This window comes from Phyllostomus hastatus, unplaced genomic scaffold, assembly GCF_019186645.2.
Source record: "Phyllostomus hastatus isolate PE091 unplaced genomic scaffold, TTU_PhHast_1.1 phas_scaffold_93, whole genome shotgun sequence".
NCBI lineage: Eukaryota > Metazoa > Chordata > Mammalia > Chiroptera > Phyllostomidae > Phyllostomus > Phyllostomus hastatus.
Window position 1 is genome coordinate 7,729,434 of NW_025334042.1, and position 25,698 is coordinate 7,755,131.

General features: G+C 36.0%; 1 protein-coding gene and 1 pseudogene across 1 annotated transcript in view; both read right to left on the bottom strand.

Moving 5' to 3' along the window:
- Window positions 1-17,333, bottom strand: part of CAND1 (cullin associated and neddylation dissociated 1) — a 41,739-nt gene extending 24,406 nt beyond the window's left edge. Inside the window, exons 1-2 of the mRNA XM_045828980.1 lie at window positions 16,875-17,333; window positions 7,384-7,527 (exon numbers count right to left, since the gene is read on the bottom strand). Of these exons, the coding sequence (XP_045684936.1) occupies window positions 7,384-7,527; window positions 16,875-16,942 (212 nt within the window). The 5' untranslated portion in view covers window positions 16,943-17,333. The remainder of the gene's footprint in view (window positions 1-7,383; window positions 7,528-16,874) is intronic.
- Window positions 4,953-5,092, bottom strand: LOC123813154 (annotated as a pseudogene).
- Window positions 17,334-25,698: the final 8,365 nt, after the last annotated feature.

Here is a 25,698-nt window from a genome sequence, read left to right on the forward strand (position 1 = left end):
TCTAAAAATAATATTTAACATTTTTGTAAATTAACTTTTGGGTTTAAAAGAAAACAACAGAATTCAATCTATTGTAACACATATCACGTGGCCTCTGGAAAATTATACTGTGTACTTAGGAGAAAAGGAGAGTCAAAGGAAAAACAAAACCTTAGTATTATTCATATAATAGTTTTGACACTTTCAGGATCATGTGATATCCTAGGCATCCCCAAATCAAAGTTTCAGAATTCCTGCTATAATATATTTGATTAACCCAAAGAAAGCAGAGGAAAGGAACCAAGAACCAAAAAACCTTAGGAACAACAATTACAAAAAGAAAACGAGAAGCAAAATGGCACACTTAATCCAACTATATCAATATTTACAATAAATGTCAAAGGACTAAACTATCTGCTGCCTATAAGATACATAATTTAAAAATAAAAACAGCCCTGGCCAGGTAGCTCAGTTGGTTAGTGTCGTCGTGATATGCCAAGGTTGCGTGTTGGTTTCCCTGCCAGGGCACTACAAGAACCACCAATGAATGTATAAGTGGAAAAACAAATCAATGTTTCTCCCTCTCTTCCTCTTTCTCTCTAAAATCAATTAAAGTAAATAAAAATAAAAATAAATATAAAAATATAAAAACTTAAAAAACAAAACAAAACAAAGTAACATATAACCCTAACCAGTGAGGCTCAGTTAGTTGGGTGTCACCCTGCAAATTGAAAGGTTACAGTTCCACACCAGGTCTGGGCACATGCCTATGCTGCAGATTTGGTTCTAGGTCAGGGCAAGTATGAGAGACAACTGATAGTTGTTTCTCTCTCACATCGATGTTTTCCCCCCTTGTCTTTCTCCCTCACTCCCCCATCTCTAAAAATAAATAAATAAAATAAAAATAAAATATTTAAAATAAAAGCAGATTAAAAATTAAAGTGAGCCCTGGTTGGCGTAGCTCGGTGGATTGAGCGCAGGCTGCGAACCAAAGTGTCGCAGGTTCGATTCCCAGCCAGGGTACATGCCTGGGTTGCAGGCTATAACCCCCAGCAACCGCACATTGATGTCTCTCTCTCTCTCTCTCCCCCTCCCTCCCTTCCCTCTCTAAAATAAATAAATAAATAAAATCTTTAAAAAAATTAAAGTGATATAAAGAGATATACTATACAAACATTAATCTTAAAAATGTTGGAGAGGCTGTATTAACATAAGCAAAAATATATTTCAAGCTATGGTGTATTTAAAGATACTCACAAATAGTTTTTACTCACAATATTTTATACTCACAAAAAAGGTCAAACATCAGAAAGACATAATTACAGCCCTGACTGGTGTGGCTCAGTGGATTGGGCATTGTCCTGCAAACCAAAAGGTCACAGCTCGATTCCCAGTTGCCGGGGTTGAGGGCCAGGTCCTCAGTTGGAGCTGGGGGCATCGAACTGGCAACTGATCGATGTTTCTCTCCCTCTTTCTCCCTCCCTTCCCCTCTCTCTAAAAATAAATAAATAAAATCTTTACAAAAAGAAAGATAATTATAAAGGTGTATATACCCAGTTATTCAACTTTAAAGTACATGAACAAAATCGACATTAAAGGGAAAAATAGATAAACTGAAAATTATAGCTAGAAATGTTAACACTCCTTTTGGTGTTTAATATCAACAAGAGAAAAAATCACTAAGGATATAAATCTGAAGAACACTATCAAATACCTTGACATACTGTCTTTTGTCTGACATACTGACAGACTGTAAGACACCTCCCCACCACTTCCCCCTGCCAATTTGAGGAATAATGGTTGTTAATGCTGCTGCTGAGTTCTATTTAAATTTACATTGGTGAAATATTATGTTATTTATGTTATTAAATATTTTACCACATTTTTTGCTTCAAAATTTTCCTATTTTCCTCTGAAACCTCAGTGCGTCTTATGTTCTAAAAAAATACGGGTAGCTGACATTTCTAAAACATTGTACTCAACTACTGCAGAGTACACTTTTTTCCCAGTGTACACAGAACATTGACAAAGACCTACCATATGGTGAACCATAAAACAAATCTCAGTAAGCAGACAAAACAAACAAGCCAATACCCAACAAACAAAACCACCCTGAAATATGAAAGAGTACTGTTCTCTGTCCATAATGGAATTAAACTAGGAACCAGTAAAAATCAAAGTAAACGCCTAGATAACCTCAAACATTAAAAATTGCTTCTAAATAATCCACGGATCAAAGAAAAATCATAATGAAGATAAAAACATTTCAAATTGAATGATAATGAAAATTCCTCAAGAATTAGAGAAAAAAATATGCCTTTAAAGTTGAGATTTAGAAAAGGTGAGTAGAAGGAAAGTAATAGTAAGGAGAAATCAACAAAATAAGCAACAAATAATAGAGAACATTAACAAACCATTAAATCAGTTCTTTGATAAGAGTAATAAAGTTAGTAAATCCCTAATTAGCAGAATTAAAGGGGAAAAAGAGAAAACACCAATTACCAAAATCAGGATTAAAAGAGGGGAATATTCACTGATGGTAATTACTTAGGTACACAATCCCGAAAACTGAACAAAAAGTATGAGATACTGCATTAAAAGGCTCATTCTTGTTAAGATGGTGATTATCTTCAAGTATTTCCATAGCTTCAACACTGTCTCAATCAAAATTTGAGCAAGCTTATTTATAAAAAAAATAGAAATTGACAAATCGGTTCTACAATTTACATGGAAACACAACCTAAAAAATCAAAATATACTTGGGAAAGAAAGAATGAAGCTAGGAAACGTGTACTACCTTACTTCTATAGATCTACTCCAGCCTTTCTCAATCAAGAGCATTTTTACCCTCCAGTAAATATCTGGTAATGTCTAGAGACATTTATTATTATTATTTTTTATTAGAAAGACAGAAGAAGGGAGTTGAGAGAAACAATGATAAATTGCCTCCTGTACACACCCCAACCAGGAAATGAATCTGCAACCCAGGCATGTACCCTGACTGGGAATCAAACCAGTGACCTTTTGGTTTACAGGATGACGCTCTAACCGACAGAGCCACACCAGCCAGGACTAGGGACAATTTTGGCTGTCATCACTATTGAGGGAAGAAGGAATGCTGATGGCAAATAGTGGGTTATAGGCCAAATTGCTGCTAAACATCCTAAAATATACAGAATGCACAAGATAATTCCTAACAACAAAGTATTATCTGGCCCAAAAGTCAATAGGCCAAGGCTGAAAAAGCCTCAGCTACACCAATAAAACAGTGTTATACTGGCATTAGAATAGACAAATAGATGAATGGAACAGAATAGAGCCTAGAAATACTGGGTTAGCCAAAAAGTACATTTAGTTTTTTTATATGATGGCTCTATAGTGCTTAGTTGTCTTTAACATCATTTGAAACAATCTTGCTAAGACTGTACTATGACAGCTGTCATATCAGTGTGCATTAAAAAAACTCAACAAAACTGAATATTTTTTGTGCAGCCATTTTAATATTGACGATGGAAGAAGTTACACAACAGTTCGGTGTATTAAGAAAGGAAAAAATGGCCCTGGCTGGTGTAGCTCAGTGGATTGAGTGTGGCTTGTGAACCAAAGGGTTGTTGGTTCAATTCCCAGTCTAGGGCACATGCCTGAGCTACGGGCCAAGTCCCCAGTAGGGGGTAAGCAAGAGGCAACCACACATTAATGTTTCTCTCCCTTTCTGCCTCCCTTCACCTCTCTAAAAACAAAATCTTTAAAAAAAAAAAAAGTTGAAATTAATCGTAAAATAAATTTAAAACTAATATTAAAACCTTAAGTTCGTCAAACTGGGAGAAAATATTTACAAAAAATAAAAGTGTCAAAGGACTTATACCCAGAATATATGAAAAATACAATTTTTAAAAAGATGTTATTTTATTTATTTTTAGACAGAAGGGAAGGGAGAAAGAGAGGGAAAGAAACATCAATCTGTGGTTGCCTCTTTTGAACCCCCAACTGGAGACCTGGCCTGCAGCCCAGGCATGTGCCCTAACTAGGAATTGACCCAGCAACTCTACTTCACAGGCTGGCACTCAATCCAGAGCCACACCAGCCACGGTGAAAAATACTTACAATTTGATAATAAAGACAACCTCATGTTTAAAAACTGGGAAGAGTCCACAAAAAATAAACAAATGGCCAGTAACACAAAACAACACTGGACATCATTAATTATCAGGCAAATATAAATTAAAACTACAACTGCACACCTACTAGAATGGCTAAAATTAAAGAGTGACACACAACCAAGTGTTGACGAAAATGTGGAGCAACTGGTACTTTCACGTAAAATGGTATAAATATTTTGGGAAACAATGTGTCAGTCTCTTAATAAATCTAAATGAACAACAGCAATTTCATTCTTAGTATTTATCCATAAGAAATAGAGACAAACGTACTAATTAAAAAGGACTCATACAATAATGTTCATTTTATCTTCATTAACAATAGCCAAACCCTAGCAAGAAACCAAGTATGTAACAGACTGTGTTATCAATGAACTATTAATGAGTACTAGACTTATGATACCCTAATATACCCAACACAGATAAATCTCACAGACGTTATGAGTGAAAAAAGCCAGAAACAAATGTGCACATACTATATGACTCCATTTAAATGAAGTTCTGTAACAAGCAAAACTAATTTAAGATAAACAAAAACAATGGTGACCTCAAGTAGGGATACTGTATGTGAGGTAAGAATACGAATTTATCTTTTTTAAAATGGTTATCCAGTCTTTGGAAAAAAGGTGCAACTTTTCACCAGTGATGCCACCTTCATCATGTACTTTCCATTCTATTCTACTTCACTGGTCTATTAATGCCTCCCTATCTCACTGTTTTGATTACAGACACAAAGAGTATGTTTTCCTATCTAGTAAGGCTAATCAACACCCCTACTCTCACCCCAACTGCAGCAATTGCTATACCTTTTTTTTCAGCTATGACTCCAGACAGCATCCAAAGAAGGGATTTTACTATCTCTTCTCTGGGTTTTATGGAGACTTACTCTTCCCTTCTGTGCTAAGGCACTGCACAGTGCCTTCTCTTAAGGCACTGCATCAACCTTTAAAGTGCATAGGAAAGGGCAAACTGTTATACTTTGAAACACCCTACTACCCCCTTCTCCTTCCCACCAAAATTACTTAAGCTTGCAGAAAAAAATCACTGAATTGTGTAATTAGGTCAGCATTAAATTAACCTGGAAAAACTGAGTTATATCCTAATCCAAGACCATGGGATATCCTTCCATTTGTTCTAAGTACATTTTTGTTATCCCTTAGGAGTACTTTTAAGTTTTTTTTTCACATAAGTTTTGAAAAAGCTGAAATTATAAGTTTCTCTTGTATCATTACAATACCCTCACTCAAGGTCACCACTGTTAATATTTTGTTAAACTTATCCCCAGGCATTTTGTCTTCTCATTGCTGTAAAAAATGGACATTTTTTACATCTCCCAACTGGTTATTATTTGCTTGTATGAAAGCTACTGTTTTTTCTTCATAAATTTTACATCCTGTCATCTCACTGAATTCTTATCGTTTAAATTTTTTCCTGATTAATTTTTCCCATGTACCTTTACCAATTCTTTCATGTCTAATTTTCCTCCTTTGTCTTAAATGTAGCAGGGACAGAGACACATCTTTGCCTTGTTCCTGACTTCTGTATGAAAGTATCTGGTAATTTATTGATATTTGAGTTGTGGTTATGAACTTTAATGTTAAAAAGGTACTATCCATTCCACATTATTAAATGTTTTATTTCAAACCAGCGATAAATTCTCTGTAGTGAGATAAAGCATCCCTGACCTGTTCTTTCCCGTCGTGACACGTTATATATGATTCTGGTCTTTGGAAGGTGCTTCCTTCATTCCTCTAATTATCCAAAGTAGCCTTAAGTGTTGGGGTGGTTTTTGGTTTAATCAAAATCAAGATGGAATCTTACAGTGCCTCATCAACTAACCAGACATTTTTTTCCTCCCTCTGACCTATTAACATGATGAAATAAATGTACTAATACAGCACATAATATTGAACTGCCCTATATTCTTGGGATGAACGCCACTTGATCATGGCATGTTACACTTAACATATTGTTTAATTTTATTTTGAACTTTAAATGAAACTGGTCTGTAATTTTCTTTTACAGTGTTATCTTTAGTAGGGATTTGTTATCAGTACTTAGTTTAAATAAAAGACTGGAAGGATTTCATACTTCACATTCTGGAATAGTACTAGGAGAACTATGTGTACTGGAATTATATATTGAAGTTTCAAAGAGCATGTGAAAAATTTCTGGGCCTGAGTTTCTTTTGGATGATCAGTTCTTTGACAATTTTCCCAATTTCTTGATAAGGCTACTTTTTAACTCTCTACTGGGATTTTTCTCTCGAGTTTCATCTCCTAATTTATTACTTTTGTTTATATCTAAATGCATTTATTTTCTTGAATATGTCATTTCCCCCAACCCATTAATTTTAAGTATGAAAGATCAAAAGATCAAAAGCTCAGGTTCCTATGAGTTAAGATTCATACTCATGTGATTAAGACCTACACGCCTCTCAACTCTATGGAACAAAGACTACTTTTTCTCATTGTACTTAAAGGCTGAAAAGTAAATGTTCAGCATATATTTTGAACAAAAGTTTATTAAGCACATGGCAAAATAATTAAAAGATGAAAAATAACAAAGTAAAATTACAAGCTCATTTGTATTATCCTGCAACTCATCATTTTTAAAGACCCAGTTTATTTTAAGCTTGCAAATGTCCCAAGTTAAACATGTATCAATATAAAGTTATACTGCATGTCTAGAAATTCTTTACTGAACAATGATTTCTCACATTTTTGTCTGCTCTTACAGCAAGTATGTGAAGGCTTAGCTCAAAACAAATGTAAAACCTTTATAAGAAAATCCAATAAAGGAGTAATGAGGCAATGCTTTATTTAATTAAATTGTATCAAATGACATACAAATTGACATAAAATTCCATCATTTAATTTTTATATGAAACTAAACATTATACTTACTAATAACTTACTGCATAAATTGTTAAGCATTTCCAATATTTGGTCAGTATAAATTAAATAGATGCAATTAGGTCAAACAAGTGAGAGAACCACTCTTTCTGGAGTTTCCTATATGTACTTCTTAAGTAAAATACATAAAAGGCTACATTTAGACAATATAGCAACTATAAAGAAATATATGTACCAAGTAAAAACACTAAACTTTCACTAGTCACCTACTCCAGAAAGACACAGTACAAGACTAAGATAACTTACCGATTATTACAGTATTTTAAAAATGTGGTGGAGGGCATACTAAAAAAAGTAAAAACAACAACAAAAAAAACAAAACCATAACTTACCATTTGACAGCTAAATTCTGTACCTCTCCATTTTTATCTTCCAGTAATTTCAAAATCATTTTCACTACTTTCCTTTCACTATCATCATCCAACTTGATGGAGTCTTTCTGTAGTTCTGTCATCAAATCATTTGTAGCCATAAACCTATCAAAAATTAAAATTTGTTAATTTAAATAAGGTATAATTACCCAAAATTACCTTCCCCAGATTTGTCTTGATTTCATATTTAGTAACAGGACCTACACGTGTCTGATCTTTCACTCTAATTAATTTCATCACTGCACTTAGGGGACGAAAAGCTCCTCTTAACTTCTTCTTTGAATTTTACGTAAGAAGCCCTTAACTATAAACATTATGAATATGTTCTTAAGTAATACTGTGTTGGATTGAGGTCACATATCATAACTTACTAGGAAATTTCCAAAATACAGATTCTCACCTCCATCCAAATTCCCACCACTAGGTATCAGATGTTTTTTCAAAATGACAATGAGGTGATTCTAGAAAGTTGTTCCACGTGACATCCAAACCCTTCCCCTTAATAACCACTGCCAAAGGAAGGTTTAATACTAAAACAGCCTGACAAAAAACCCAAGTGATTAACTCTCTAGCCTTGATTTTAAATAAAAGCTTGAATAGAAGATAAAAATAAGGTAAACAGACTTGCAGACTTTTTCTTTATACCTCACCAGACAATTTGTTGTTTTAAGTAATTTCTCAGAATATTAGATAGTCACACTGAAATAAAACCCTAAATCTATTTAAAGGACAAATAAAATTTTCCCATCATTTCTGGCTACCCTCTACCTATCAAAATAACATAACTGAAATAACTACTTAGCATATTTTACACCGTATTATGTGCATTTTTTTGCCTAAATTTTTGAGGAAAAAGTAAGGATGTGTATTATACATGGGCAGTACTAATTCTGTATCTACATAAATGTTTTTCTTTTATTTATGCTTATATGTTAAAAGTGTAACTCTAAAATATAAAAAGCAATAATGATACCTGTATGCAAAACAATACCCTGGAATATGACAAATCAGTTTGCTTCTAAATATAAGTAAATAGAAAACTGAATTAAAAATTAAAATGAAAGATTTTTTTCCCTGAAAGTTTGAGCCCAAAACATGGGTGCGCATTATACACAGCAAAGTAACAATAATGCCTTTTTCTTTTTTATTTAAACCAGGTCCAGTTTGAGCAAAAATTCAGTTGTTACATGCAGTAATGTCAGCATCCATGTTTTAAATCAATTAAAATATAACTATTAGGGCTGAAATGATAAACAGCTATACAGATAGCCTGGCAATGCAGGCCATAAACTATGTGGCAAGGATTTGGCAAATAACTTATTAATTAGCAACTCATTACTTATAAGCATATTTTAAGAATTCCAGTGTTTAGTATGTTCATTTAATACCAAATTCACAGAAGTTTTAAACTACATGCAAGCAAAATTCTTACCAAATTTTGTAAAACTGCTTATAAAGAAAAATTTATGTTCAAATTGGGATAATACAAGGTAAATTAAGCATGTACTTTTTAAAAATGACATAGTTCTCCTAATCAGAAGGCCTCCCCACTTTACGTGACAAAAGTAAATTAAAACCACACAATATTCTGGAAAGTAAAATAAAACTAAGTTAGCACATGAATGTAGGCACTTCTACACTTAAAACATTAAACAATTTTACTTAGAAAAATTCAATAACCACAGTAGTTAGTGTCTCTAAGAATCCCTGAAATGCTAATCATCTTGTAAAGAAAAACATGGATTGCAATAAAAAAGCAGATAATCCCAATGTAAAAAATTGTTGTTTTATGGTTCTGACGTGATTCTATAGTACTAGCACACAGATTCATTCATTCACTCACTGCCTATTATGATCATATGCCTACAGGCAAAGAATACATAAAAGATAAACTTTGGTTCCTGACCTCAGAGAACTTATTTTCTAATAAGTCTACTGATTTTCAAAAATCAATTAATGAGCCCTGGCCGGCGTAGCTCAGTGGATTGAGCAAGGGCTGCAAACCAAAGTGTCGCAGGTTCGATTCCCAGTCAGGGCACATGCCTGGGTTGCAGGCCATGACCCCCACCCCCAGCAACCACACATTGTTTCTCTTTCTCTCTCCCTCTCTCCCTCCCTCCCCCCTTCCCTCTCTAAAAATAAATAAATAAAATCTTTTAAAAAATCAATTAATGGTTAAAATTTTTTTTTAATTAAAATGAGCACCAGCAAGATTAGCAATCCAGAAAAACTAGGCTGATATAGTATGAGGGGAGAGGGGTTTAAGGGGATTAAATAGTAATATAAAAATTCCAATGCACATTAAAAAATTAAATTAAATGTTACTTTTAAATGATTCTAAACACCAGAAAAGTCTGAGAATTTCCTCCTTCTGTTAATCTGATATAAAAAAAAAATTGCACTATAAATCTTTTTATAAGGACATTGACAATTCTGAAAGCTGTCCATGGCAGATTTAAAAAACTGGCAAACTATCTCCTGAGCATTTACTCTTTAGGTATGGTGTGTAATGGCTGAGATGATAAACACAGACTCAGTCCCTTTTTTTAACTTTTTCATCTATATGGCAGACAGACAGGTAAATGGACAAACTTCAATCTTACAAATTTGTAAAAACAATACTCAAGGGTATCTGGCAATGATCACACCAAAGAACTGATGCTTAGCTTGGGTCTCAAGGGATTAACAAGGGTTTGAATTGGGAAACCTGGTTTGGAATTTTTAATTGTTTATTTTTGTGTGGGTGGTGTTGGTAAGGGTTATAGTACCTCAGAGTAAAAGACTAAGGAGCAGTTCAGTGGCAAGTCCTCATAACCAAGAGGGGAGCGTGGGTATACTGAACAGAGATGATTCATGTCCCAGGTGGGACAGAATGGGATGGCGAGAGAGTTCAACACAGTGCTCAATTTAAAACTTAGTAACTACTTATTTCTGAAATTTTCCATTAAACATTTTTGGACCATAGTTGACTATAGGTAAGTGAAAGAGCAGAAAGCGAAACCACGGATAAAGAGGCACCACTGTATCCTCTCCTCAGTCTACTTAGTGCCACATTTTATATGTGTGCAATTTTGTAGTAATTTTGCCATTTAAAATGACCCCTAAGCGTAGTGCAAATGAGCTGTCTAGTGTTCCTAAGTACAAGAAAACTGTGATGTGTCTTCCAAAAAAAAATACATGTGTCAGGTAATATTTTTTCAGGCATGAGTTACAGTGCTATTGGCGGTTCAGTTCAAAGTTAATGAATAAACATATATTAGATGGGCGGTTTGATACAGAAAAACACATAAAACAAATCTACAAAGTGAGTAACTGATGAAAACTCTGTAACTTGCCCATAGGAACCTAACCCTAATGGTTCAGCATCACTAACTGAATATTCTTGGCAACTTTTGAGAGCCAACTCGGAGATTTACAAGGTAAAGTTAATAGGTCTTTGAAATGGATTAGATATGGCAATGGTAAGAGATCGGTTAGGAAATGGACAACGAAGGAGGAAAACCACAGGACTCAGATGTTAGAGATGAATATGTATCCTGTCCAGTCTTAATGTTATTGAACAACCATTCTGACATCAGATAGTCCAACCACTTATCTTACAAAAGGAGAAAAGGTTAATAAGCTATGTTCAACTACAAAGTACATTGAATGGCTACTCCTTTGACCTTAAACAACAAAATACCAGCAGTAGTAAAGATCTGAACATCATGAATTAATGTCCTGCGGCCCAAATTCATCTGCCTTTGGCCAAAAGTGAATACTGAGAAAGAAAAAAACAGCAGTCCCTTAAGTCCAGAAACTGATTTGAGGCCCATAGCTAAACCACAATGTTATTCCAAACTGATCTGATGTTTACAACAAAAGCATATTGTTTCCTAGATATAAACAACCACATAGCACAACCGTATCAGCCAAGTTCACTTAACAACATAAAATACCAAACTTCCTCCCTCTCTGAGTGACTGTTACTTCCTTTACCACTTTCAGCTCTTCCTCTGCTGTAGTCTACCCTATCTGTAACATTAAGATGTCAAATTATAGAATTTCCCCCAGTTTCAGACAACAACCAAATAACCACTTAGACTTTTCCCAAAATTACCCACATAAAAAGGTCCTTGCTGAGACATCTCACATCATGTGTTCTCTCTCACTATAATAGTAATAAACTCAAGCTGGGTCAGGAATACCTTATAGGAGAATTTCAAGAAGGAAAAAGTGGTAAAGCTGCTTATATATCAAATAGACAAAGACCCACTAAATCAGTTACATGAAGATTGTTAGGGATCCGGGGGAGAGTAATTTCAGTGAGTTTAGGAGGGCAACAGCTAAGAAGTTTCGAGTTTCTCATGTAGTCAATGAGAATTAGTGGGGAAGGCAGGGATCAACGGTGACTCTGAGGAAGAAAATTCTAATGGAAGAGTTACCAACAGATTGGATTAAAAAGAAGTCTAAGATGGTGAGACTAATTTGAGAAATACTTATGGGACCAAAGAAGAGAAGAAAAGTAAGTAAAAGGGTGACATCAAGGTGTTCCAACTGGGACATCTAGTGGATGGTAATGTAACAAGATAAAATAAGATTTAAAAAGGCTTAATTTATGGTAGAAGAGGGGAACATAAGATGTTAACTCTCAGAATCCTATAGGAGTCCCACGTGGATATAACTTAGAGGCAGTGCCACTCATTCATTAGTTGAACAAATATTTTGGGGTACTATTAGGAACTGTGCCAGACTCTGCAAACACAGTTATGAACAAGACAGTCATAGTGTATAACTTACATACCTGGCTTATTCTACAGGACTGAAATTTCCTTAAGGGGAAAACTTATTCACCTTTAGTAAATCCAATGTAGAGAAGCATAAGTAATGGTAGAAATAAATATACTATCCTGCACAATGAGTAACTCTCACCACCCATCTCCTCATATATAAACACAATTTTACCCTTGTTTCTAAATTATATGGGCCAATTACATCACCCAGTGAATGAATTATCTTTTAAAGATCTTGTGTACAAAACATGGCTATCTCACTTTTTCTCATTTATTCTAGTTATGAAATTAACTTGGGACAGTCTTACTATATTGTTCATGTGTACAAAAGTAATTTTTAGTTATCTTTCTTCTTTCCAGTTTCCTCAATGAGGTCCCTTTCTCCTCTTTTTCAGTGGTGAACTGTAATCATTGATGATAATCAAGTGTCATCAGTTCAAGAGAAATCACTTAAATGAAACTAAGTAACTTACTTTCATTAACCTGGAAAGTACTTTAAAATGTCCAAAAGTCACCTTCTTAATCTTTACAAATCTACTTCTTTTGATTAAACCTAGTTTTTTTCCAAGCACAAGCAAACCAGATAACTTCACTTAGTACTTACTGTTACATTATGGTAAATGCCCCCACAGTGCTTTCAGCAATGTTATAGGACCTCTAATGTCCCTTCCAGCTCTGAAAACCCATTATTCCATTTAACAGGACTGAGATTTTTATTAACATTTTAAGCAGCTTTCAAGAGAAAATGACTCCCTAAATACCTAAGTTGGGTAACACAAACCAGTATCAAACGAGGAAATTCTATAATGCAGTGAACTATTTTAGTTTGTATCAAATGGTATTTTAAAAAATAGGTCGGCAGATTTTACACTGGCTTATGGAAGAAACTTCCCAAATCCTTAGACGCTTTTTTCTTAACTCTGGAACTAAAATCCAATTCAACTAAAACAAGCATCCATTGAGATCCCATATGTTCAAGGCACTAAACAGAGTGAAGGATTCAGTTCAGTAAGACAAGGTTCCTACACTCAAAGAGTTTCCAGAATACTCACGTCCAGCTACAATCAAGATTATCTACTCCCCCTCCCCCAATGAAATTTTGTATAGTGTGTTTTCACATTGCTTCTCTACTTAGAATTTAAAGAATCTAGCTCAGATACTCCACAGACACAAATCTCCTCGTTTTCATCTTCTCTGCCACTTCAACCAGACAACTATGTATTGCCATGGGTTGCTTATCTTTTTACAATAGTGTTTTAACCATTCAACAAGCATGTAGACATTGCTGAGGGCAAGCACTAGCAACTTTTTGTAGTCCCTCTTAGGGAATTAAATGCATCTTCCAGCACAAAATATTCCGTAAGTCATAAGTCGAAGGAACTGAAATTAAGTTCTTACTCTTAATGTCCCCTAGTCAAAACCCTGGAGAAGTAGCATAGTATGGTAGTTAAGAGTTCATGCTCTGAGGCGATCTGGAAAGCCCAGATCTCCCATCAGACTGACTTTAGGCAAGTATTCAATACTTAACATCACCATTTCAGTTTCCTCAGCTGTACTGGAGATTGGTAGTAACCACTTAAAGATAAATAGGATCAAATGTTTAAAGTTCACACTAACCATTAACTATTATGTACAGGGAAATAAAAGAATGGTAATTTTTTTCTCTTTAGCTCTTGATTCCTTGGAATACTTCAGTTGGTGATGAGGTATGAAAAGTAAAAGCAGAACTTTGTTACCACAACCCACCGAGTCTTCAATGTTATTATGCACAAGTGGAGCATTCACATGATTCACACACACTGAAGTTTTCATCTGGGTACCTAGTCAATCACCTACCTGCTGGCACTAAATTTAATATATTGAATATATATCCCACCTTCAAAGAATATAGAATATTAAACACAAAAGAAAAAGCATTCGTTCGCCCCTCCAATAAATTGAGTTTTAAGGTTCAAATCCTATAAAACAATTTTTTTAAAATGCTGACTTTTCAAAACTTTGAAACACCCACCCATTTCTTTACCTTCTTTGCATTAATGGACAATGGAGTTATCCAGAGACCTGAAATTTTGGGCCAGTAAGGGACCTTTTGTGATCATCCATGTTTAAGTCTCTTCAGTGAAAATTTAACCCCAAATTAAGCAGCCTGCCCAAGATCTCACAGATATTTTACAACAAAAAAATTCTACATGACTAGAACCCGTATCTTGAAACTAGTCGATTTCCTGTTTGGCGTCTACCATGAGAATACATTTTTTTTCTTACTTTTAAATGTATTTTTTTTCCCTTAGCATAAGGTAGAGTGGTTTGCATGTTCGACACTATATGTTAATTAGCTTTGTCCTCAGCATCCTCCTGGCACTAGGTATTTTAAAACATGTAGCAGAAAAAACAATGGTATTTACATCAAAATATATAAGCAAGTAAATACATTTCTAATGAGAAATTAGAAAGCATCACTTTAAAATAGAAAACATGTATTCAAGTAAATACCTGCACTAAAAATATACAGAAAAATCTTCAAAATACTTGACTTCAAATGCTCACTATTTTAATTAATCTCTAAATGTCAGTAATTTAATACACACAGTGCTTTAGTTCCAAAGACTTGTCTGTTAACTGAATGGCTTGAGCATATCACAAGTCTTTAAAATAGAGTAAATAAAAATTCTTAATGATGCCAACTTACTGGGAAGTCACCTATTGTTCCTAAACATATCTTCTACCCAAAAGTATCTTCTGTAATACCCACCAACTATTAGAAATATTTCAATATTATACTTTTAGAATCTTCCAAGCAATGCTTTGATTTATTCCAGTCCCAACTGACAGATAAGTCCAACACTGACTACAACTTAACATCAGAGCCCTATTTCTTGCATACTCATATAGTTTAAAAAAACAAAAAACACAAACACGTGTATATTTTTGCCAAGCTTCAGTAAATAATCATATATCACAAGATTTGATTTCTTTATTCTAAACATATTACCCATGCACAAGTCTAAGTGAACAGAATTGTACTATTATACGGTATCTTTAGACTGAAATTGATCACAATCAAAATGAAATTCAGTACTTTTACAGCATGAGCCAAACTGACAGAAATGGATGAGGGGAAAATCACACCATACACTCTACTAGTTAGAGTTAGTCATATGTATATTCTGTTCAAATGTTTATTTAAACTTCAAAGGCTTGTGTTGGGAGCAAGCAAAGCTCCAAATATAATAACATTCTAATCCTTTCAAAAAACCTTCAAAATCTTTTATTTTCCCCAATAATTTTGGCCCTAGCACTACACAAATCTAAAATACCAAAATACCCAAAACAGACATGTCCCCTCCAGAAAGTAACAACACTAAAACCCCTAGTACCATCAGTTTCAAATGCAATACTAAAAAAATTTCCCAGATACCAAACTTGGTAAAAATCACTTGTCTTTGAAGTCACAGAACTAAGACTATTTCATTGGCCATTTTAATATGCCAACACATCACTTTAAGTAGGAACATGATCTCTACATTTTTCATGGTTCTTGCTTCACAAATCAGGAAATTTCTTCCTGGTAGAGAAAGTGTGCACAAGTTCTCAGGTGTTAAATCGTACTGCTCATAAAATAAATAAATAAAAAGCTTTTCAGCCACAATCTTACTAGAAGACTGTATGTTCTTTCTTTTAAAACGCACATAAAAATACAACCACTAAGTTCAAGGACAGCAGGCGAGAAGAAAAAAAATGTAAGTAACCGTAGTGCAAAAAAGAGAGAGAAACCAAGATAATCCGTGAAAATAAAACAATTCTTCAATACGCATGTTACCAGGGTTTGGAACCGACAATACAAGTCTCCTAGAATAAAAGTGTTCATATTTACCATCCCCATACTAGAAAGAAACTCCTTCCGATAAGATCCATTTGCTTGGTTTTTTCTTCTGTTCAAGGTTCAGCAATTCACCTCTCTGACAGTAAATTTTGGATATAAAAATATAAAACCGAAACCCCGAGTTCCTACTTGGGTTTTCACCTGACAAGGGAAAAGGACAGAGATGCTGGCGGGAAAACCGTGCGAGTCAAGTTTCCTCCATCCTGGGTGCCCTCCCCCTTCTTTCCAGTTACACGAGTAAAATAACCCTAAGAAAAAGTTTATAATCTAATCCGAGAAGAGCTCCAGAAAAGCAAATCGTTCATGATGAATGCACCTAGGCCCCCTCACAACTACGGGAAAGGAGGAGAAAGCTAGGTCCCCGAGTGGGCAGCCACTCGGCCCCAGCGCAGGGCGGCCTAGCGCCCCCGGCGGGCCGGCGGGTAGGCCTGGCCTCGCGATCTCCAAGACTACAGCAACTCCTTTCCCACTTCGGTGGGTGATTTCGCCCGTTTTCCCTACCCGGGACTCGAAAATTGTGTCGGGGAGTGAGAGGAAAGGTAGCAGAGAATGCAGTGGAGACGCAGAAGGAGCCTAGGACCTCCGGCGGGCAACAACCTAAAGAAAGGAACGGGGGAAGGGGTTACGAGGTGGGAGAGGAAAGGGGACTGCCGGGATCTGGAATCACAGTGGTGGGCTGGGGACTTCGGGAAGCGGAGGAACCGGCTACGGCCAAAGGGGTGGGGCAAGGCCTGTGTAAGAGCCCGGGCCGCGGATTAGGGACCCGAGGTGGGTTTAGGGTCGGGTTTCGGCCTTACCTGAAGTCCTTGTCACTGGATGTCATTTTTTCCAGCAGATTGGAAATGTGGTACGAGGCGCTCGCCATGTTGACGGCCTCGATTCCGCCCGCCGGCGCTGCCGATGCTGCTGCCCGCTGCCGCCGCCGCTGCTGTTCCTCTCACTCGCGGCGGTGCCGCTTCCAGGGTCGCAGCACGACGCAGACGCCGACTACGGAGGCGCCTCGACGGGTTGCCCCCTCCCCGGCGAAGCGTGGGCCTGGCTCGGGGAAAGCAGAGGCTACGAGGCCGGCCTAACGACGGCGCTGCTCGCCGGAGGACGAGCTCATAGGAAGCAAGGAGTATAGCAGGGCCTCTCCCGGGAGCCAGACACTTCCGATCTAGCTCGTCTCGCTCCCACTCCCTCCGCACTCTCTCCCTAGGGCTAGAGGCCAAAGCCCGCCTCCTTCGCTCCGGGGGAGGCGGCGGTGTACGCGGGACGCCGCGGAAAGCTGAGGTCAGAGTTCACGGAGGTCTCCGGAGCACGCTGTAGAGACGCTACTTAAAGGGTAATCTTGTTGGCTGAGGATTGTGTCAGTCTTCACGTGTACCGCCTTTCAGGAGGCGAGACACGACCGAAAAAAATTCTCGCGAGATTTAAAAGCGACGGTTAAAGCATGGGGGAGCAAGTGGAGCGAGTGTACCTAACCTAGAAATAATTTGGGGTTTTTTTTTTCTGTCTGACAGAGAAATCGTTTACAATTTTTAAGGAGTATAAGGACTGGGAGTGTTGCTAGTTAAGGGGCTAGCCTGGTGACCAACAGAAGACTTACGAAAAGGATCTTTCGTTCCGAAGGAGATGCGTGGCCTACATTGCCTTAACCACGATGGTATAATGTTGCCACGTGAAAACCACAAATCCCAGAATTCAGTTGGGGGGTGGTTACAGTGGATTAGGGTGTGATTGGCCGAAGGAACTACCTTTTATTGGCTCCCTTGGATGTCAGGAATGCTGGGATTTGCAGTCTGGCAAGGCAGCTATGGTGGAAAGAAGCTTTAGATTCACCGCGCACTGGGTTTCTGCAGCGCATAGGGATTTTCTCGGCCTTTGCTTCTATCGGATGTCCGCGGAGCTAGGCTGCTGCGTTTTGGGCAGGCGCATTGCGGATCAGTTGGTGTCCTTGGGAAAGGCCTAGTGGCGACTTTCTAACAGTGATCCTTGATAGTGATGGTCGAGTTCGCTCTAAAGGCAGCTGTTCCTCTGCTGGGCACACTCCCTCCTCACGTTGAAGAGCCAGTTCCTCAAAAAAAAGGAACCATGATAAGATTAATGGGCCAACTACTGATGATTATATTCAGGGCCTGCTCGTTTTATTCAGAATAGCTAAAGTAGCCTTTGTCGTCAGTTTTTGTGGACTTGATAATCCTATGACTGTGTGTTTTATTGTGTCCAGAGACATACACATACAGCAATCATCGATTAGATATTAGATATTAAATTACTTTGTTTAGTATCCACGTTTTTTTTATCTGCTTAGTTAGAGCTAGCTTCGGGCATTTCTGAAACAAAAAAGAAATCCCAGTCAAGACAAGAGGAAAATTCAATCTCAATCTATTACTGCTCCTACTATAAAAAAAAAAAATCTTTAACTACTTTCTTCCAGGTATTAAATTTGACTTTATTCTTCTTTCCTTTAGCCATCAAATGTTGTTCAATGTCTTCTAAAAGCAAGGCGTCGTTATAGGCAATACCAGTTAAAACAGATGACCGGGATCTGACCTCTTAATCCATACCCAAAATCTCCCTCATTATTCTTGTGTACCCCCATATATCCTTTTCCTTTAACACTATTTTTCTCCCTAGTAGTACTACATCTCTGCCCTCGTTTTACCTATCATCCATCATGAGGTTTTCTGAGACCTTCAGTCACTATAAATTCCTTTCTGCTCTGAGCCTTTCCCCAATAGTTAATATAAACTATACACATCACATACAAATAATCCAGTCATTTATATTGTGTGGACCCCAAGGCTTAAAGTCTGCCATCTGGTGATAACCCTTTCTTTTAGCCTGAATCCAAACTTTGTAAATCCTTTCACCTATCGGTTTCCAAGTGAACATTTGGAAATGTTCCAAAGTACAAGTACATTTCCAAGTACAAATATTTGTATAATATTTGTAGTCAGACAGCTTAAGTATAAATCTTGTTTACTGCCTCTTACTAGCTGTCTTAGGCAATTCATGTTTAGCTCCCCGAGCCTGAGTTTCTTCGTGGAAAACAGATGACCATCAGAATATCACCCCATGAGGCTGTTTTAAGAGTCAAATGAGCTGCCCTAGCCAAGTTGCTCAATGGTGTGGAGCGCCATCCTGTCCACCAAAAGGTGGCAGATTTGATCCTGGTAGGAGTGCATACGACTCAGAGGCAACCAATCAGTGTTTCCCTCTCACATCATTGTTTCTCTTCCTCTATCTCCCTCCCTCCCTGCTTTCCTCTATTTCTAAAAAATAAAAGAGTCAAATGAGCTTGGTCTGCCTGGGCCACCATAACAAAATACCACTGATGGAGTGGCTTCAACAACAGCATGTATTTTTCTCACAGTTCTGGATGCTGGAAGTCCAAGATCACTATGCCTGCAAAGTTGATTTCTCCTAAGGCCTTGGCTTGCAGGTGACAGCCCGCTCATTGTGTCCTCACACGGCCCTTATTCTGTGTGCTCTAACCTCTGGTATCCCTTTCGCTTCATATAAGGAAACCAGTCCTATTGGATTAGCCCTCCCCCCCCCCGCCCCGCCCCACCGCTTTAATCTCATTTAACCTTAACTACCACTTTAAAGGCCCTATCTTCAAATACTTTCCCATTGGAAGTTAGGGCTTCAACTTATGAATTTGGGGGGAACAAAATTCTGTTTTCAACAGACATTGCGTATAAAATACCGTATTCTGCGATGTATAACGCGCACCCACATTTTTGGCGCAAACTTCCAGAAAAAAATTTTTGTTTTAATTTTTAAATTCAATTTTTATTTATTTATATTTAGATACTTGTTTTTGTATTGTAAAGGGATTTTAGCATTTATTGTTAAACATATTATGGCACAAGAAATTTTATGTAACATATAATTACAAAACACATGAACACATAAATACAAGGTTTTTCAGGTACTACCCATATATAACGAACATCCTTATTTTTCGCTCAAAAACTTGGGCAAAGTGTGCATTATACACAGCAAGATACAGGACTTAGCATATTGTCTGGAACATAATAATGTTTATAGCTAATGTTACTTGCACACTTACAAAGGTCTTGGTAAGCATCTAATAGAATTTGACTGTTTTTATTATATTCCCTCAGTCTTTTACTTGCCCCTATTCCAAACAATTCTACATAGCCAGTTTTCCAAAACATTATTTTTATAGTATTACTCACCAATTTTAAAAGTTCAGTGACTATTACCAAACAAAATCCAAATGTTTTGGACATCAGTGGGCTCCATCTGTCACTATCCCTTTCTTTCTGACCTTTTCTTCACTATTCTAATACAGGAATTGCTCCCATCAATTTCATTGTTGAGTCCCTCAAAAACCTAACTCCAAGTTTCTGTTCATCATCATCATCATTATAATCACTTATTTAAAGATCAGGAGCTACATTAACTCATTTTTTAACCCATATTTTAAGTATGAGAAGCACAGAGAGGTTAAGCAAGTGGCTTTGGTACTTATATCCAAACCTCTACTGGAATGCTTCTCTCTGCCTGGGATGCCTTTCTCATCCCCCACCTCCCTTTCAAGAATCTTGAACCAATCATAGTATTTATAAGCTAGCCTCCAGTAAGTATAAATTCCTTAAGAGCATATGTCACAAACTTTTAACCACTTATGCTTCTTTCAAATTGCCCAGTCCAAATTCATAAGAGGCACTCAATAATACTTAATTTTATTTTGTCTTCTTGACCACTTAGAGATTTGATTTGTGTATCACTGAATTTAACTTGTTACTAAACAGTGGGAAAATGCTTTCCTTTTAGGATCTGTAAATGCTAAATTAATCTTAAGTGCTAAAGGAAATAAGCCTAGAAAAGACTATCCTCTAAAAGGTTTCTTTCTAGTCAATGGTCATAATGGAAAACTAAGACAAGGAATTTGAGAGACAAAGAAAAAAATATAGCCCTTCAAGCTGTTGAACGGTTCTTTAAATATCAACCAATACTTTAGCTTAATTCACAAATATTTACTTCGTGTCTATACTGTGCCAGGTACTACATACTGGGGATGCAAATATAAGCAAGATATGTTCCTCAATCTTGAGGAACATTCATATTGACCAAATCTTAAATTTTATATTAATTTTTTGTATTTTAGGCAAAATGGAGAAAATTGCTTACCATAAATATAGAATTAAAATAAATTTATATTTATACTCTATCTTTGTAATGAGAAACCAATCCTGACACTGTCTTTAAAATGTTTAAATATGGTAAAGCTGAGATGAATTAAGTGTTTGATATTTAGAGATAAATATCAATCAAGGGGGAACAATGAAACATTACATCACTGATTTATTGAATCATACAAAGTTGTTGGGGTACCAGCATAAAATGTTACTTTGTTTTGTTTTTCAAAGATACTTTTTCAGATACCTTCCATGACTCTTAATGACAGGTTGGACAGACCCCACAGCTTTCCCTTTGAAGATTTAAAAATCCAATCCAGTTTAGTCCAGTGTCCATCCTGATACCCACTACTGGTACTAGATCTCATACAGTTAAGGAGGATGGCAAAAGAGAAGCTAAGGGGAAAGAAGCAAATTTTCCTTCTTAAAAGATAAAAGATTTATATGATGTGAAGAGAAACCGGAGTTTGAAAGCAAGTTTTCTTTATTCAGTTGTTACTGTTATACTTCTCTCTTGACTGTAGGTGGTATCTAGCAGACACCCACATATTCTCATGTGAGGGTCAAGGTTGTGACTTATTTAAGGTGTCCTTCAGAGGCCTTTCCTCTGCACACTTCCATGACCTAGTGTGTCTGAGTGCTCCTTAGCCCTCTAGGGAAGAAGTAGACTTGATAGAAAATAAGTTTATTTGACATTTATTTTAAAACAGCCTTCTGCCAGGTAAATGTGGACTGTGCTTAATTCATGCATGTGTTGTAAATCGAGTTAAAGAAAATAAAGAAAATAGAACTGTATTTATTCAAGTAGTCATTAATTTCTGAAATATAATTCTTTGTTGAATGTCAAAGCTGATATGTTAATAGACGAGGAAAAGGGCAGTTGTGATTTGTGTCTCAGTAGACAGCTTTTCATGCAAATAAACAGACACAGAATGCTTCCTGTTACAGATCATTTGTCAATACTGAATTCAACTTGGATGCAAAAGGAAGTAAATGCTACATGTGACTAATTTTAAGATTTATTTCCAATTGATTGGAAACAATGCAGCAGCTAGAGTTTTTCCTATGATCTACTCTCTTCTAAACAACTGCTAGAAGCTCCTTGTTAATTTTTAGTGGCACTCTAAATCAAACTTTATTGTTATTCTATGAAGGGATTTTTCTTTTAGAGTTGAAACACATTTGCAGCATATTAGAGAAAATTACAAAATTTATGTCACAAGATATTGCCTTTAGAATATCTACCATTTCATTCTTGCTTTTGACAAATGACAAATATTTGGCATTTAATATTTTTAAATATCAAATATTAACTATCACCTGGCATTTAAAAATCATAAAATTTTCTGATATAAATTTATAAGATCACTATCTAGGATTTTCAGGTGACTAAAAATACAACTTGAATAAGTATAAAAGCTGGTTATCAGTTTTGGCAGAAGGATGAGGAAGAAAGTACCAGCATTCAGCAAATGCTGCATTTTGCTTGAAATACAGATGCTGTCCTGATGATATCTTGTCCCATCGCTGAAAAGGGTATCTGCTTGCTACCAGGTGCAAGTTTTCATTTGTGAGAAAAGGCGTGGAAGAGTAATTAAAGACTTGAGCCCATAGAATCAGGGATTTTTTTTTCCAGATCAGTGATTTTTCTTAAATTACAGTAAAATAAGGCAGGAAAGATAGTAATTTTAGTGAAAATAAATTTGATAAAATGGCGCTGAGACTCTTTCAGCAATGGATATTCATGCCATGAAATCAGTCCATCGTTTTTACTTATACTAATAGGTGAAGCAGTAAAAACATTCTAAAAAAATTGCTCATTATATAAAAATGTTTATACTGTATTATATAACCTTAAATAATACAAACATTTCTATGTAATCTAAGTAAAAAAAATAAGTAAACTTTCTTTGTATTTTATGGTTTATACAATAAAAATTTTGCATTAATTCCTAACAATTGTGAGCACTTTATTATAATAGATGCAGTTATTAACAATTAAGATGTGACATAATCTAGAATTGGATTAGCAGAAAATATTTACTGATTGGGGCAAACTATGACTTTTACCAGTACAACCAAGGCTTAAAACAAAGTAACTTTTAGTTTTCTTTCATGGATTTTCCCCAAAAGAGAGGACTTGATTTAAAGCATAAAAAGAATAACTCAGAATTCTCACTATTGGAAAGGAAGAGATAGTAACTAGAAAGAGATAGTAATTATTATACACCAAAATTATTTTTCTCCAAAAACTTAATCCTCTTCCCTATTGCATTTCTTTTCATAGGTCCCACAAATATTCCAGTCTCCTAGAATGGAAATCTTGGGAAAACACTTGAATTTTGCATTTCCTTCATTATCTATATTCACTTCAACACAATTCTTTATTAAAACATCACTTACATTTTTCCTTTCTAATACAGTCCCAATACAATTAGTCTCTCTAGGCCCTCTTCAATTCATTACTCATAGAGTAATTCAGTAAACTCTAGCCCCACTATATCCTAGCTAAGCCATTTAGGGAAATTAGTTGACCTTACTAAGTCTTGGTGTTCTCCACCACAATTTTGGGATAATAATATCTATCTCATAGACTTAATGTGAGGATTAAACTGTATAATGCATGAAAAATCCTTTTTACTATGCCTGATACAAGAGTAATTGCCTGACAAATGGGGCTTACTTTTACCATTTCCTAATTATCTGTTCAATATTCACAATTTAAGATCATTTTAACTTTTTCAGCTGTCACATCTCACTGTTGCTTCATTGATCTTTTGGTCCACAGAATCTTCTAAACATTTCCATTTATACACTGGGCTTGGCTATTCCACTTACCATCCCCTCCTTTAAGTTCATTGTTAGTGAACTGCAAGTGATTTTCAGCTCCAGCTGAGTTTAGAATCCACTGGGATGCCTCTAAAAAGTATTGATGCTTAGGCTGCACCCAGAACAATTAAATAAAAATCTCCCCAGGTAATTCAGCTGTGCAACTAGCATTGAAAACCACATTTTGTTTTGTTCTGTTTTCATCTTTTTGTTGTCATTGTTGGTTTTTGTTTTGTTGGTCATGTTTTGCTTTTCTTTTCAAGGGGGCATCTATTTGCAGAATTTTGCTTCAGTGTCTGAAGGTATTTTTGAATCTTGATTTTACCATGAGACATGCTAGCTACTCCTTACTGTTACTGAGTTTCTGCAAATTTAGGCATCGTGTCAGCAATATTCTTAACTAAATCATTTGTATAAAAAAAAGAGAGGGAATAAGACAGTAATATACCCCTAGAAAATTCTTCATGACTTGGTTTTAATTCATTAATTAGCCCTTTGGAGAGTATCATTAATCAAGTGCTCCAATTACAAATCCACATAACTGCACTGATTATACTTCTTAATCTGCAAACATCGTTTCTTCTAAATTTTCTATAAAGACTATTATGAGAGAACCTGTCAAAGGAGTTTCTAAAATCAAGATATGTTATAATCCTATCAAAATATTATGAGGTTTACCTGGCATGAATTTTTTAGTAAACCTGATCACAAGTTTCCTGTCCCAGTTCTTAAAGATGCAACAGTTCATTCCAGAGCCTTACTTGTAGTCACAACGAGCTCTCAGTTCTGTGGTTTGCAGTATCTTTTTCTTTCTTTATTTGAAGCTTTATTTTACTAACTCTATATTTTGAGCACCTTTTCAGTTCCCTCCAAACTTCTGAAGAGTATCAGCAGCCATTTAGTAATTAACAGTCAACAGCTTTTTGACAGATTGAGGTGATGGTATCCTTTTGGTAACCTGAGATACTATTGTTCGCCCAGGCCTGGAAATCAACTGGGCAGATACATATGTTTTTACTATTTTACTCTCTTGATCTTCCTTTCTTATTATTACTATTCATTTTGTTCATTCCAAATAATGATAAATCTTCACAGAAAAGATGGAAGGAAATATAGTTAAAGAGTTAGTAATGTTAAAGAAAGTTAAGTATTTCAAATTAATGTTTTCTATTCAGCAGCATTGTGCCATTCATCCCAAATGATGGCCTCATATTACTGTTCATGTCTCCTTACTCACAAATAAGTCATTCTTCTTTTTATTAGTAATTTTCCCCAAGCCTCAGAATCTTCTGAGCTTTTAGCCTTGCTGACATCATTTCTATATAACCCTTGCTACTTGCCAAATATTTCTTCTTCTTCTTCTTCTTCTTCTTCTTCTTCTTCTTCTCCTCCTCTTTCTCCTCCTTCTGCTTCATGAGATTTCCCCTCATATTTCTGTCCTCATTTTTTCAAGTCTTTTTAAGGTGAACTCTCTGAAGATTTATCCATTCATTCATATTCATCATTTTATAGTTCTCCCCCTTTTGCCCTCGTCACCATAGATCAGAGATTGGCAAACTGATCCTGTAAAGAGACAGATGGTAAAAATTTCAGGCTTTGTAGGCCTGCAGTCTCCACTGTATTTACTCAACTCTGC